This window comes from Rattus norvegicus, chromosome 8 (assembly GCF_021556685.1).
Source record: "Rattus norvegicus strain SHRSP/BbbUtx chromosome 8, alternate assembly SHRSP_T2T, whole genome shotgun sequence".
In the NCBI taxonomy this organism is placed as follows: Eukaryota; Metazoa; Chordata; class Mammalia; order Rodentia; family Muridae; genus Rattus; species Rattus norvegicus.
This window is the reverse complement of record NC_141541.1, coordinates 114238312-114252283: the sequence shown is the minus strand read 5'-3', so window position 1 is coordinate 114252283 and position 13972 is coordinate 114238312. Positions and strand designations below refer to the sequence as shown.

At 42.5% G+C, this 13972-nt stretch overlaps 1 protein-coding gene and 1 long non-coding RNA gene across 4 annotated transcripts in view; one reads left to right on the top strand and one right to left on the bottom strand.

The window, feature by feature from the left end:
• The window catches only part of Col6a5 (collagen type VI alpha 5 chain), a 100538-nt gene that overhangs the window by 81936 nt on the left and 4630 nt on the right, over positions 1 to 13972 (top strand). For both annotated transcript variants that reach the window (XR_015628039.1, XM_087564210.1), the window contains 3 exons: positions 1608 to 1704; positions 3158 to 3366; positions 13235 to 13921. Coding sequence is in view for 1 of the 2 variants with exons in the window: in XM_087564210.1 (XP_087420336.1) it covers positions 1608 to 1704; positions 3158 to 3366; positions 13235 to 13921 (993 nt within the window). In the remaining variant the exon portion in view is untranslated. The remainder of the gene's footprint in view (positions 1 to 1607; positions 1705 to 3157; positions 3367 to 13234; positions 13922 to 13972) is intronic.
• LOC103693167 (uncharacterized) overlaps positions 345 to 13972 on the bottom strand; it is a 28389-nt gene continuing 14761 nt past the window's right edge. The window contains exons 1-3 of one of the 2 annotated variants that reach the window (XR_015628040.1): positions 3143 to 3329; positions 2779 to 2942; positions 345 to 1954 (exon numbers count right to left, since the gene is read on the bottom strand). This is a non-coding gene — a long non-coding RNA (uncharacterized LOC103693167). Of the gene's footprint in view, positions 1955 to 2778; positions 2943 to 3142; positions 3330 to 13972 lie in introns of those variants that run through there. The other variant, XR_015628041.1, reaches the window with a different exon arrangement.

Sequence of the window (13972 nt, the reverse complement as noted above, 5' to 3'; positions counted from 1 at the left end):
CGCCAAGTTACCCTGCCTGCGAGTCCAAGTCTAAACTTGTGGACTTCTAGGGGCATTTATCTATAAACTATAGCACTGTCTTCTGGAAGATTCCAGAAAATGGAGCTGAGCCTGCTCTTTCTGGAATTCTGGCAGGTTTAGAATGAGGTTCGGCACCCTTTGTTTCCCTGGCGTTGGAGGAATGTCCCCACACCTCATCAGGAAGGTGTTTCCTATGATTCATATTCAATCAGTGAACCCAATACCCATTTTCCCGGGAATGCTAGATTATTGCCTTTAAACCTAACATGGACTCATTTGGATGATATAAAAAGGAATTAAGAAAAATGCTTTCAAATAGTTTTGATGCTAACCTTTCAATTGGATTAGAGCATTTTATTTTATTTTATTTTATAGTAATCCTTTCAGCTGTACACCACCATATGTCACCCCAGTGCATGCACACGAGGAACACTGGTTCAGTAGAATTCCAGGTCATCCCCAAACAACTTCTCATGTGAAAGGGACTTCTTCTATATGCTCAAATCTTAGAATTCTGACTTCTCAACCTACAGGCATGGCTGTCTGTTGTTCCCCACACAGTATTGTTCTTTGTGCTCTCAGGATGGCTAACAATGTAGAAAGTTTTAAGAGACTCGAAGTATCTCAGGTCTGGTCCTGAGCAGGCAAGGGAAGTGGCTTTACAACTGAGGAAAGCTGATTCACTTTGTTCCCTGCCTCCCTGAAGGAACACACTTCATCGGATGGAGTTAAAGGACAGCTCTTGCATTTTCTGGCCCTCTGAGAGCCTTTTCCTGAAGTGCCCACCCAGTTCTGGGCAGTTTTGCCTTTTCTGTTTAAAGCTCTGTGACATGATTCTTTCTTCCACCCTTAGCCACCATCAAAGGAACTAATCAGAGACACAGTCTCATTTTAGACAAATAGAAAATAAAAGTGTATCCTAGAATCAGAGAAATGAAACTCCAGGGATTCTTGGAGATGTTTTCACGCTTGAGTCTTACATCGTCAATAACCAAGGGCCTTGTTTCATCAAAATGTGTTTTCCTGCATGAGAGGAAAAAATTATAGTCCCTGGTACACTATACGGCTTATAGATAGCACAGAAAGAGCTCAAAGAGATGTGTTGTGTTAAAAGCCTTTCTGTGGCCCCCTTTCTCATAGGAAATCAGTGTTTATTGGCGCAGAAGCAAAGAAATAACATCATGTAATAAGACACCGTCTTTTCTATGTTTGAGTGAGTAGTTTAAGTCAGGGAGAAAAAGCCAAAGAGAACCAGAATAGATTGTCTTTCAGATTGTGTTAGCATGGGCATGCAGTACTCATGTGTTCCTGCATTACAATTAGCCCGGCCCTGAAGGGTTAACTTTGAGCCTATTCCCACGATCCCTGTAACACTTTGGTCCCCCCCCCTCCCCAAATCCTCAGAAGCTGAAGTTGTGAATGTCATTTCAAGTTATCGGTATTTTCCATTTTCACCGTGGCCAAATGCTCTTGAAATGTGTTACTAACATTTTATTGCCCTGAGAGGATTCCTGTTGGGCCTCTCTTTGCCTAGAAAACCCAATTGCTAGTTTGGAAATCAAACTATAACTTCGTTCCCTCCATAGGCGGATTTAATCAGTACCCGCCGCCACAGATGCTGGAGGACGACTGCAGGCTTGTTGATTCAGAGAGGGGGGACGTGCTGCACAGAAGAAGCCTCAGGTGGGTAGCAAAGCACTTATATTTACAAGCGCTTGTTAATCGACTGATGGGCGTGTGACTGGCTGAAGGCAGGTTGTTAGGCGAAGGAATCTAACAAGGTCTCTGAGGTAAAGGCTCTTCATGGATTCTACTTTCCACAGCATCAGTGTGCTTTTTCCTTTGAAGTTGTTTTTTACATAAAACTGTGAATTTCATTAAATCTTGCCTTTAAAAGCATGGTTTCCTCGTAAGTGTCTGATGAACTTTAACCCTGGAAAACAAACAAACAAACAGTTCACAGCTTTACAAAAAAAAATTTTTTTTTGTATTTAATTAGTGTTCTGCTACATCCCCCTGCCTGAAGAGGGCATCAGATCTCCCTAAGATGATTGTGAGCCACCATGTGGTGGCTGGGATTTGAACTCGGGACCTCTGGAAGAGCAGCCAGTGCTCTTAACCGCTGAGCCATCTCCCCAGCCCCTCACACCTTATTCTTAACGTCACTGTGCAGAGTCTGAGGCTCTGAGCTCTGTTTGCACTGGACTGACCTTGTGTGAGCTCCACCCTTTCACCCGCCAGGTTTCTGGTCAGCAGTCTGGGTTTCCATTCCCTCTCATAAGGTCCCATTTATACTTAATGGTCCTGACCAAAGGGACCCCCTCTGCGAAACTGATTCTTACCCCACACCCTGTTCACAATCCACAGTCTTAGCTCAGCATGGTGTTGCACTCCTAGAACCCCAGTTCTCTGGAGGCGGAGGCAGGAGAATTGTGAGTTCAATCTAGGCTTACTTAGACCATGCCTTTTTAATAATGACAACAATCACCCAACAGATGGTGCTCTTTTTGAACTCTTTATACCTCGTCTCAGGTGCTGTGGCAACTTACTCCAGTATCTCACCTCACTAAATCTAGATCTGCATCTGAGTTATTATTTCAACCTCAAAGCATCCCACAGCAGACCTTACAGTACAATTGCACACACAAACATTTTCATTCACATTGTATCTTACATACGAGTACAGCAATCGGTTGTATCTGGCCCCTCAAATATTGCAAGCATAGCCCTTATTGGTTGTCGTTAGCTGGGGCTTACCAAGCTTGGATCCCTGGCCAAAGCTCTTGTTCCTTAGATATCATCCTCCTTTGTTTGGGGTTTGTTTTTGAGTCAGGGTCTCTCACTGGCCTTGATCTCACGAAGTAGGCTGTGATGGTGAACTGGAGAGCCCCAGGAGTCCACTCAGCTTTTTCTCCTAGTGCCTAGATTCCAAGCAAAAAGCCACTACAGTCAGTTTCTTCATGGGGCTTCTTGGGGACCAAACTCAGGTCTTAATGCTCGCAAACCACACCCTTTACCAACTGAGCTATCATCCCCTTTTCTTTTAATAACGAACCATATTAAAACATTTGGATAATTTCTTTGCACCTTTCCAACTTATTTGGACTGAGCGGAAACTTACCTTTTCTTCATCTAGATTGACGGCCAAGCTGCATGAGGTTTCTGCGAGCAAGAACAGTCCGGCTGGTCAAGAGCTGAAAGCCAGGAAAGACTTGTCTGTAGTGTTGGAGGATCACGGAGGTGACCATTTGGTTTACATTCCAACCCATATGGTAGAGCCACATAAGTTAGTGAGTCACTATGGAAATGACCAGGAGTCTGTTAGAATGGCAAGCCTCACTTCCGGTAAGAACACCAACCAGTGACGGACTATTTTCAGTGATACGGAGCCCTGTCTTTTAATACTAGCACAGAATTAAATAAATTGAGGGCTGGAAATCTAGAGCAACTTAGGACGGCGGGTTCAGTGGCAATTATCACAGCGAAGGCAGTAGGGGACGACAGGTACAGCCAGGGGAGTCTGCACATGGTCTCAGAAACGTCCATGATGCACTTAAAGAAATTAGAGCGCGCAATTCAAATGGTTGGTGCAATGCAGAACAAGAAAGTGCAGAGAATATCAGAGCGAAATGGAGATTAAAGCAACCTCTATAACTTGGCCTGGCCGTTACCCTAGAAGTTTTGCTTACACAAGAAGGTTTATGTTTTATTTTTGAGATACCCAGAAATGTCAGAGTGAGCAATTCCCCCATGGCTTACTCTAAATATTTTAATGTCAACATTTTAATAGCTTAAAACGGACTAATTTGTAGGACAGTAAACACTTATGATACATAAAGGTATCTTATTCTCGTTTGACACTGTGAGGGACTGAAGAGAAGGCTCCAGGTCATGGCTGCTCTTGCAGAGGACCTGAGTTCGATTACCAGTACCCACATGATGGCTCACAGCCGTCTGTAATGTCAGTTTCAGAGGACCGGATGCTCTCTTCTGGCATCTGCAGGCACTGTACACATGTGGTGCACAGTCATACATGCAGGCAAAACGCCCATACACATAAAAGAAAATACATATTTAAAAATAAAAAATGGGGGTGGGGGAATTTCAAACAGACTGCTCAGCCATCCAAACTGTGTTTCCAGAATCTTCCAAAATTTCCATGTGGCCAGAATGTTGGCATTTTAAGTATTGCATCCAGTGTATCATATGCATGACTAGAATATGCAAATATATTTTTAAAAAAGGTGAACTTCACACTGTATTATTGATCTTTGTAGCTTCCTGGATAGCTCTTCTTTTTCTTTTCCTTCTTTTTTTTTTTAAGTATAGAATAGAGTTTATTCATGGCATGGGGAGGGGAGCTGAGAGAGAGAGAAAGGCAGAGAGAGAGAGAAAGAGAGAGAGAGAGAGAAGAGAAGAGAAGAGAAGTAGAAGAGAAGAGAAGAGAAGTAGAAGAGAAGAGAAGAGAAGAGAAGAGAAGTAGAAGAGAAGAGAAGAGAAGAGAAGAGAAGAGAAGAGAAGAGAAGAGAAGAGAAGTAGAAGATGGCCATGAACAATTGAAGAGAAGGGGAGGGGAATGGAGAGAGAGAAGGGGAGAGGGGACAGGGCAGGAGCAAGAGCTCTTCTTTTTCTTAGCTTTAACACTTGTGTCCCCATAAGTTTTATGGAAATATAAGGATTTGGACTTTACTTTTAAAATAGCCAAACCAGCAATTGAACATAAAACTTCAAAAACACTTATGGAACTGAGCTCTTTTCTGTGTTGAATGCATCCTCTGTCGCCCCACAGGCATATTGCTTTTCCCAGCTTTCTTCAACTGCATGCTATATTCATACAGCATCGTGTCTAACATTGTCCAAATTCCTGCAAACTCCATGCTGATGTTTCTAAACACTCTCATAATGTCCCTTCAATAAATGAATGTATTTAACTGTTGACCTCTTCGTGAACATGTAATTTGATTCTAATTTTTGCTGCCACGTATTCAACTTACATATACATACGCTTAAGCTTAAATCTGCATTGGATGGGCAGAGTCGGCCTCCATACCACCCCTGGAATGTCAATCAACCGCTGTTCTGCATTGCATCGGCCTCTGGCCGTCTGCACCGAAGACCTGACCGGTTTGACCAATGCATGCCATGTGGTTGGTAACGGCTATGTGATCACTTACAAATGATGACATACATTCATTTACCAAACCTTTAAGTTGCATCAATAATTTGGAGAGTTATTTTCAAATGATTTTGGTGATGCAGTTCTGGTATTTAAATTTTTTTCAATTTAATATTTAAAACTTGCTTATAATAAACCCACCCAGAAACACGAAGCACAGAGTAACTTCATTAAAACCAAAGGGCAGGTTTGCAGGTGTATTGGGTGTGGTGCCTCTCAAAGGAGGTAGTGCTTTTCCCTCAGGAAGCAGGCCTTTCCTGCTGACTCTTGTTTCTGAGCACACAAATGGTTCATAAGTGATGTTCTGACAATCTAAGGACCACCTAGAAAAATCAAGGCCACAAAGAACAGCTGTCCTATCTTCAGAGGAAAGGATGAAATCTGTTTTAAAGTTGTTCCTACTTAAATGAAAAGAGGTTCTCACAGAAAAACAAGAGAATTGTAAGGGTTTCTGTTTCCCCGTGGCATGTTAATGGCGTGCAGTGGTGTGTACAGACTGTGCCTGCCTCCCCTGCTTTCCTCACCCTGGAACCCTAGCCAATGACCTCACCAGACAGAGGGGAGGACAGGTCTGGGCGCTGGTGTGAGAGGAAAGGGTTCATAGAGTACAGCCAAGTCCTCTGCAGATAAGCATGCACTAGCACAGTGGGGCTGGTTGAGTGTGTCTGTCAGGCCAAACAGGCTGCATTTTCTTTCCTTATCAAAATTCTGCAGAATTTACAATCATCGGAAGGATTTTTGCAACCCTAGGCATTTTCTTCTTGTGTACTTATAAAGATTAAATTCGTGAGTGCTTCAAGTTGTTGCAAACTATGCAAACTATTCCATTTTTACCCCCCCAGACCTGGTGAGATTGTCATGTGTTAGCATGGCATTCTGTACAGAGGAACTGAGGCATGGAGAAGAGCAGGTGTCACTGAATTAACAGGCAGAAATAAGACTCAAACTCCTAAGACCTGTCCATTAGCACCGCTCTGCAATGCCCACTGGAGGAAAAGGAAGGCCAATTTCATTTATGTCATGGTATACTTTTAGAAGAAAATATTCTTTGGTGGCTTCTGTCAGAAGGAAGACCAATAGACTGAAGACAACTTTCTTCTAGTCAGGTCCCTGAGCCTTTCTCGACCTGGTTAGTGTGTACTTTACTATTTATGCCCTACCCTGCTGTTTGATGACTCCTTCTTCTGAAATAGTCAGTCATTGCGACAGAGTTTGGATAGGTTCTGTCTCTACTTCTAGGCTTTCATTTTTTGGCTAAATCACTGGACATCTCCAAGCTTAGGTCCGCTCAAGTATGAATTGGGAGCAGTGGCAATCCCAGTCTCATGCTAAAGGACGATTTGATGAAGAGAAGGTATGTGGAGACCTGAACCCAAGACCCGAAGTGGATGGACACTCAGTTTAGGACCAGGCAGCAGAAACTTTGTGGGTCAGTCAGATGTTGGGAAAATGTTGAACTTGAGCAATACCAGCTGTACGGAGCTCTAAGGCTCAGTGGTTAAGAGCTTGCTGCTCAACCCGGGTTTTGCTCTCATCACTCATGTGGTTCATAATCATCCAGTTCCAGGGGACCTTGCACCTTCTTCTAGCATCTTTGAGCCCCAGGCACGCAAACACACACCATTGTTAAAAAGGGAAAAACCAAATATTGTTCACATAAATAGAACTCTGTACATAATTAGCCTCATAGCTTATTTTTAAAAACCCCATGAGGGTTGGGGATTTAGCTCAGCGGTAGAGCACTTGCCTAGCGAGCGCAAGGCCCTGGGTTTGGTCCCCAGCTCCAAAACAAACAAACAAACAAAAAACAAAAAACAAATAAAAACCCCATGACTAAAATGTGAGGTGGTGGCACAGGCCTTTATTCCCAACACTTGGGAGGGAGACGTAGGCAGACGTCTGAGTTTGAGGCCAGCCTGGTCTACAGATCAAGATCTAGGGCAGCCAGGGCTACACAGAGAGACCCTGTCTTGAAAAGCAAACAAACAAAAGGCAAAACAAAACAACGATAAACAATAAATCCCAAAGAAGATGGAAAAAAAAACCCATGGCTAATTTTGGCACTAGTTAAATTCCAAGACTGCCCACTAGATAACTCTCAAATATCTAGGAGATTTACCACAAGTGTCATGACAGACAACCGTACGGGTTCAGCGTACTCATCCGGTCCAAAGGGTTCATGCACCTAAGATGCTCCCTGCGCCCTAAATTTCCGTTCACACTCCCTACTTGGCTCTACACTGTAATGTCTTTGGTTAAAGTTTGGCTTCTCTCTGGGGCGTACTTCCCAGGAAACCTGACCGCATCATTCCTTCTATCCAAGTCTTGTACGTGGTAGTGAGCCAGATATCACTTCTCTGCCCTTTTAACTCCGTTCTTCCACAGAACTGAAGGCAAGAATTTAGTTACATTAACGGTTGTGAGTGAATGTTGAGCATTGCTGCGAGCTGTGTGCATATTTTATTTAGTCTCCTGCCACGTTTTCTTAAAGGTGAAATAGATCTGAAGCCTGAATCTTCCCAAATTGCATGAATTTAGACTCAGAACAATCCTGCCTTGGGTTGGACTAGATTTTAGAGTTTTCAAAGCACGGTCATCTATATTTAGTTTCTTTGATTTTTTTTTTCACGAAAGTCTAAGTACAGAAGGAGCCTATTTTTAAGGGTTTCTTGTAGGTGGTTTGTGCTTCTTTAGAAAAGGATTTGTTGCTGGGTGCTTGGGGGAGGAGATGAGATTTTAGTTTATTTATAAAAAGAAAACTAAAAACGAGAGTGATATTTCTGAAATGGAATGACATTTCTCTACTCTGGTCAGTCGGTACTTCCTCTCCACCATAGCCTCTGTGCAGTCATGGCCTCTGTGTTTATGGATGTCTGCTGGTTGGCTCCTGTACTGGCTGGTTTTGTGTGTCAACTTGACACAAGCTGAAGTTATCACAGAAAAGGAGCCTCCCTTGAAGAAATGCATCCATGAGACCCAGCTGTAAGGCATTTTTTTAACTAGTGATCAAGGGAAGAGGACCCAGCCCATTGTGGGTGGTGCCATCCCTGGGCTGGTAGTCATGGGTTCTAAAGAGAGCAAGCTGAGTAAGCCAGGGGAAGCAAGCCAGTAAGTAAAATCCCTCCATGGTCTCTGTATCAGCTCCTGCTTACTGACCTGCTTTAGTTCCAGTCCTGACTTACTTTGGTTGATGAACAGCAATGTGGAAGTGTAAGCTGAATAAACCCTTTCTCCCCCAATTTGCTTCTTGGTCATGTTTTGTGCAGGAATAGGAACCCTGACTAAGACAGCTCCTAAAAAGACTGATAAAAGCTGGAAATCAGAGCTCATGCTCATATTACACGTAATGATCAGTCAAGTTCAGAACCACGAACTCCCAAAAGACAGAAATGCCCATCCTCTTCTCTGTACAGTCCCTCACATGCTGCGGCTGTGATTCTCAGAGATGGTTTGACAGTGCTGTGCATTATGTAGACTGGCAGCAAAGGGCGCGACAGGATGCACTTCCTGTCCACTGATCAGCCGTTTCATCAGGCCTTCCACCTGGACCGAACGTTCAGTAAGAGCTTCAAACTGGGTTTCTGGTGGGGAATGGGAGGCCTGCACATCTCAAGCAAGCTTATGAAGTGCTGAATCCTGTTGGTTTCTATAAATGTACTAGGAACCTAGTACAAATGTGACCGGTTCTTTATGCTTTGAGAGAAGGAAGCAGTCCTGTACCCTCCATCTTCCAATGATCAGTATTTCATAACAGAACCTCCTAGGGTAGAATAGAGGGACCAAATCCAGCATAAACAACAGGGAAAGAAATCCACACAGATGAGTCAACAGTTAAAACAATGGGCTGGACAGATGGCTCAGTGGTTAAGAGCACTGACTGCTCTTCCAGAGGCCCTGAGTTCAACTCCCAGCAACCACATGGTGGCTCACAACCATCTGTAATGGGATCTGATGCCCTCTTCTGGTGTGTCCGAAGACAATGACAGTGTATACATACACATAAAATAATTTTTTAAAAAGTCACCTGACTTTAGGAAGCAAAAGTCTGCAGATCCTGGGAGATAGAGACAAAGGAGGTGAGCAGCTCAGATTCTCCAACTTTCCTGACTAAGATTCTATGTGAAGTGAGAGAATTTTAGGTGAGCCTCATGAGTTCTCAAAGAAGAAAGAGAACTGAAGAGTTCAGGGAGACCAAGACCTAAGGTTCACAGGACAGAAAAGAGAACTATACAGAGAACTCCAGAGATCTGTAGATGCTCTCCTGGCACTACTCACCAGAGTACAGTGCCTGTTTATGTGGTGGTGGCGGTGCGGGCATGCATGTGCGTACATGAGCGCACTCACACAGAGGACACTTGGTGTCCTGCTCAACCATTTGCTTTACTCTCTTCATGGTCCCTCACAGATGGAGCCAAGGTGTCAGTCAGTGAGCCCCAGAAACCTCTTGTCCTTGCACCCCACAGTGCTGGGGTTACAGGCATCATCATATCCAACCTTTCACCTGAGTGCTGGGATTCAAACTCAGGTCTTTATGCCAGCATAGCAGGAGCCTTTACCCGCTGAGCCATTTCTCCAGCGTTCATCTGTAGAGATGAAAACCACAGTATTGGGAGGAACAGTAAACAAGCCAGAAGGTCAAAGCAGGCAGCTTCAATCTGACAAAAGGAAAACAAAAATAGCAGCGCACTTGAAAGATGGCAATGGAAATTACAAAGGAAAAATGTTCAATAATTAGATGTAAAAAAATCAGTGAGTTTCTATAGTGTCTCCTAATATCTGATAGAAAATGAAAGAACAGGCACATGGTAACATTATCAGCTAATGTAAACTACTTGACACTTCCAAAACAATCTACCCAAGAGCGGAGTGTACATTTTTTGAAATGTTCTTGAAATACTTGCCGAAATAGACCGTTGTGTCCATGTGTTAGAAAAATGCTTGAGAATGTTAAAGGATTCAAGTCACAGCAAGTATATTTTCTGACCCAAATAGAACTAAAGTCAAAACAATTAGCAGAAGGATCTTTGAAAAATCCCCAAACCTTTAGAAAGTAAAAAAAAAAAAAAACACTTTAAAATAATCCGTGGCTGAAAAGGATTTCAATAAAGAAATCAGAAATCATTTTGGAAGGAATACAAATGAAGCTGACATTCCTGGTCTTCAAGACCTCAGTAGAGCATAATTAGAAGAGAATTTTAATATTAAATGCTTACTGGAAAAAATATGAATAGCTTCCAATCAGTTATTGCAATTTCCATCTTTTTTTTTTTCTTTTTTTTTTTTTTTTTTCGGAGCTGGGGACCGAACCCAGGGCCTTGCGCTTCCTAGGTAAGCGCTCTACCACTGAGCTAAATCCCCAGCCCCTGCAATTTCCATCTTAAGAAGGCAGAAACAGACAAGCAATTCCAGAGTGGGCCGAAGGAAGCAATAGCATTTAAAGTCTCAATGAACAAGAAATGATAAAAACAAACAAACAAACAAAAAAACAGTAAAGCCAAGAGTCAGATCTCTGAGGTTAATAAAATCGATAAAGCTATAGAATCAGATTCACCAGAAAAAGTAGACACCTATAACCAGTGTTAGCAAAGAGAGAGGAGGCACCTTCTGTGTTCTACAGCATTCAAAATGATAACAGGAGAACGTGATGAACCACTGTTGCATATAAATTAGACACAGTGTCTTACAGTACACCACAGTTCATTCAAGAAGAAATAAGGTAACTAGCTTGTCAAAATGATTGAATTTGTACTTGAAGTTTTCCCATGATTTTACCACGATTTCAACAAGTTTTCTCAGAAATGATGAATATCAATTCTTTTTAAAAAGTATTTCTTTGAGACAGGGTTTCTTTGTGTAGCCCTGGCTGTCCTGGAGCTCACTCTGTAGACCAGGCTGGCTTCCAACTCAGAGATCTGCCTGCCTCTGCCTCTGGACTGCTAGGATAAAAGGCACGGACCATTACTACATGGCCATGAACACCAATTCTATACAAACTTTTCTAGGGAATTTAAGAGGAAAGACTATTTACCAACTCATACTTTGAAGTCATGTTACTTTGATACCAAAAACAGACCAAGAAAGTACATGAAAGGAAAACTATATTCAACCATTATTTTTTTTAAAAAATTAGATTTATTTATTTGTGTGTGTGGGTATTTTATCTGCATGTGTACATGTGTGTAGTATATGTGCCTGGTACCTGAGGAGGTCAGAAGAGGTTATTAGATTCTTTGGAACTGGAGTTACAGATGGCTGTGGGCTACCCCGTGGGTGCTGGGAACTGAACCTGGGTCTTCTGGAAGAGCAAAGCCACTAGACCTTTTTTTTTTTTGAGACAGTATCTCACTATATACCTTTGGCTGGGGACTAACTATGTAGACCACACTGACCTTGAACTTAAAGAGATCTTCTTGCCTCCTGAGTTCTGGGATTAGAAGAGTATACTACAACACCTGATCTAGACCACCATTCCAAATTAATATAGATACAAAATATTACTCTAAAAAGGGATTTAGCAAGTCAAATCCAAGAATGGACAAAAGGGTAGTGTGGTTTTTGCCCCAGGTTCATTGAACATTCAAAAGCCTGTCTAATAAAGCATTTCCAATGTTGATAAAATCATTTGTACTAATCATGTGTTTGTTGCATCCTATTTTGATATTAGCTTTAATAGCATTAATATAGTTTTGTGGGTTCATTTATTGTTTGGAGACTAAATAAAGCATTAAGTGTGAGAGCTTCTATTAACTGGTTGAGCAGAAATAGGAATCAGCACAGCTTTTGCCCGTTAGAAAGCTACTGATTGTGTGAGTGAGCTTATAAACACACTTCTTTAAGAGAGAAAAGGGACATTGGACGTCCACTTCCTATCTTACAGAGCTGATAATTCTCCCATCTCCCTAGCCATCCTTCTCTCCCAGGAGTGTAGTAAGCTTTCACAATCCCACAGATTTAAAGCAATGTCACTGGGAGTGACAGTCTTCAGCAAAATAACTTGCATCAGAATGTAAACCAAGAGGGATGGAGAGATGGCCCAGTGGAAGGGGAGCCTTCCTTGAAGCATTAGGGCCCAAGTCAAATCCCCTGCACTCATGTAAAAGTTGCACATGACAGCATACAGATGTAACAGCGTATGGGTGGGGTGGGATGTAAGGCATGGAGACAGGTGGGTCCCCGAGCTCTCAAGCCAGCCAGTCCATCTAGCTGCAAAAACAAGGGCCAAGTTCAATGAGAAACCGGGTCTCAAAAAGGTAATGTGGAGGGTGATAAAGAAAAACACTCAATTCCAGTGTCCAGCCTCTCTACATGCACACACATAGCAAGTATAGTTACACACACACACACACACACACACACACACACACACACACACACAGAGAGAGAGAGAGAGAGAGAGAGAGACAGAGAGAGATGTGTAAATTGGAGTATTAATTTCTTCTCTGAGAACGCTTTATAGAAAGCATGTTAACTGATTTAGCAAGTGCTTACTGATCGCATTTGACCCCAAGTTCCTTCTCTAGTCATGGGTGTATGCCGTATCTTACATAGCAGCAAGGTTCTAAAGTCAGTACTGACTTCCAGCTGTCCCATAATGTTGCTTCATGGATGTTGTTTTTATCTACCATATATGCCAGCACGTGGGTTGTAACTTTGACATCTTTACTTTCTCTTGTGTTTACTCCTTATAACTAAACAGTCAATAGATGTGAATGCATGCTGCAGGCTTTGTAGCCATGAGGAAGAGCTAAAACTAGGGGTATATTTCTCTTCTTGCATTTCAGAAATACCCAAAGTTGGTAGCAAGTAGATTTTCTTTGTGACATTTGTCAAATGGAAATAACTTTGCACCAAGTGAAAAATGTCTCTCAGGACAAGTACAAGATTGATTAGTGTTATCTGCTATTATATTGATTAGTTATGTCTGTCATGGTGTGGGAGTGAAGAGTAGTAAGATCCCATGGGCATGTGTTTACATTCTTGTCTTAGAGTTTCAAGTTAACCCTTTCACTATTAGTGACTAAAGTTACTCTGTTGCAGAACATGAAAATCATAGCAGAAGAGAACTGAGTCTTGCTCAGGAGCCTGGAGATGCTTCTCCTCAAGAATATTACATGGATGTGGCTTTCCTCATAGATGCTTCTCAACAAATAGGACATAATGCGTTTACAGAAGTGAGAGCTTTTATAACTTCAGTACTAGATTACTTTCACATCACCCCAGCTCCACTGACCTCTGTCTTAGGAGACAGAGTGGCTGTCCTGACCTATTCTCCTCCAGGCTATCTGCCAAACACGGAAGAATGCCCAGTCTACCTGGAATTCGATTTGGTTACTTACAACACTGTACACCAAATGAAGCGTCATCTCCAAGAGTCTCTTAAGCAACTCAATGGAGATGTTTTTCTTGGGCATGCCCTTCAGTGGACAATTGACAATGTCTTTGTAGGAACACCCAATCTGAGGAAAAACAAAGTTATCTTTATAGTAACTGCAGGGGAAACCAACCCGTTAGACAAAGAAGTTTTAAGGAATGCATCTCTGAGAGCCAAGTGCCAAGGCTACTCCATATTTGTATTTTCCTTCGGTCCTGTACACAATGACTTGGAGTTAGAAGAATTAGCAAGTCACCCCCTGGAGCATCACTTAGTCCGGCTTGGTCGGGTACACAAGCCAGATTTGGACTATATCATCAAGTTCATCAAGCCATTTGTTCATTCAATCAGACGTAAGTCACTCAAGCTTCTCTCCTTTCTTGCTTTATTAATGTCTCTGTGTG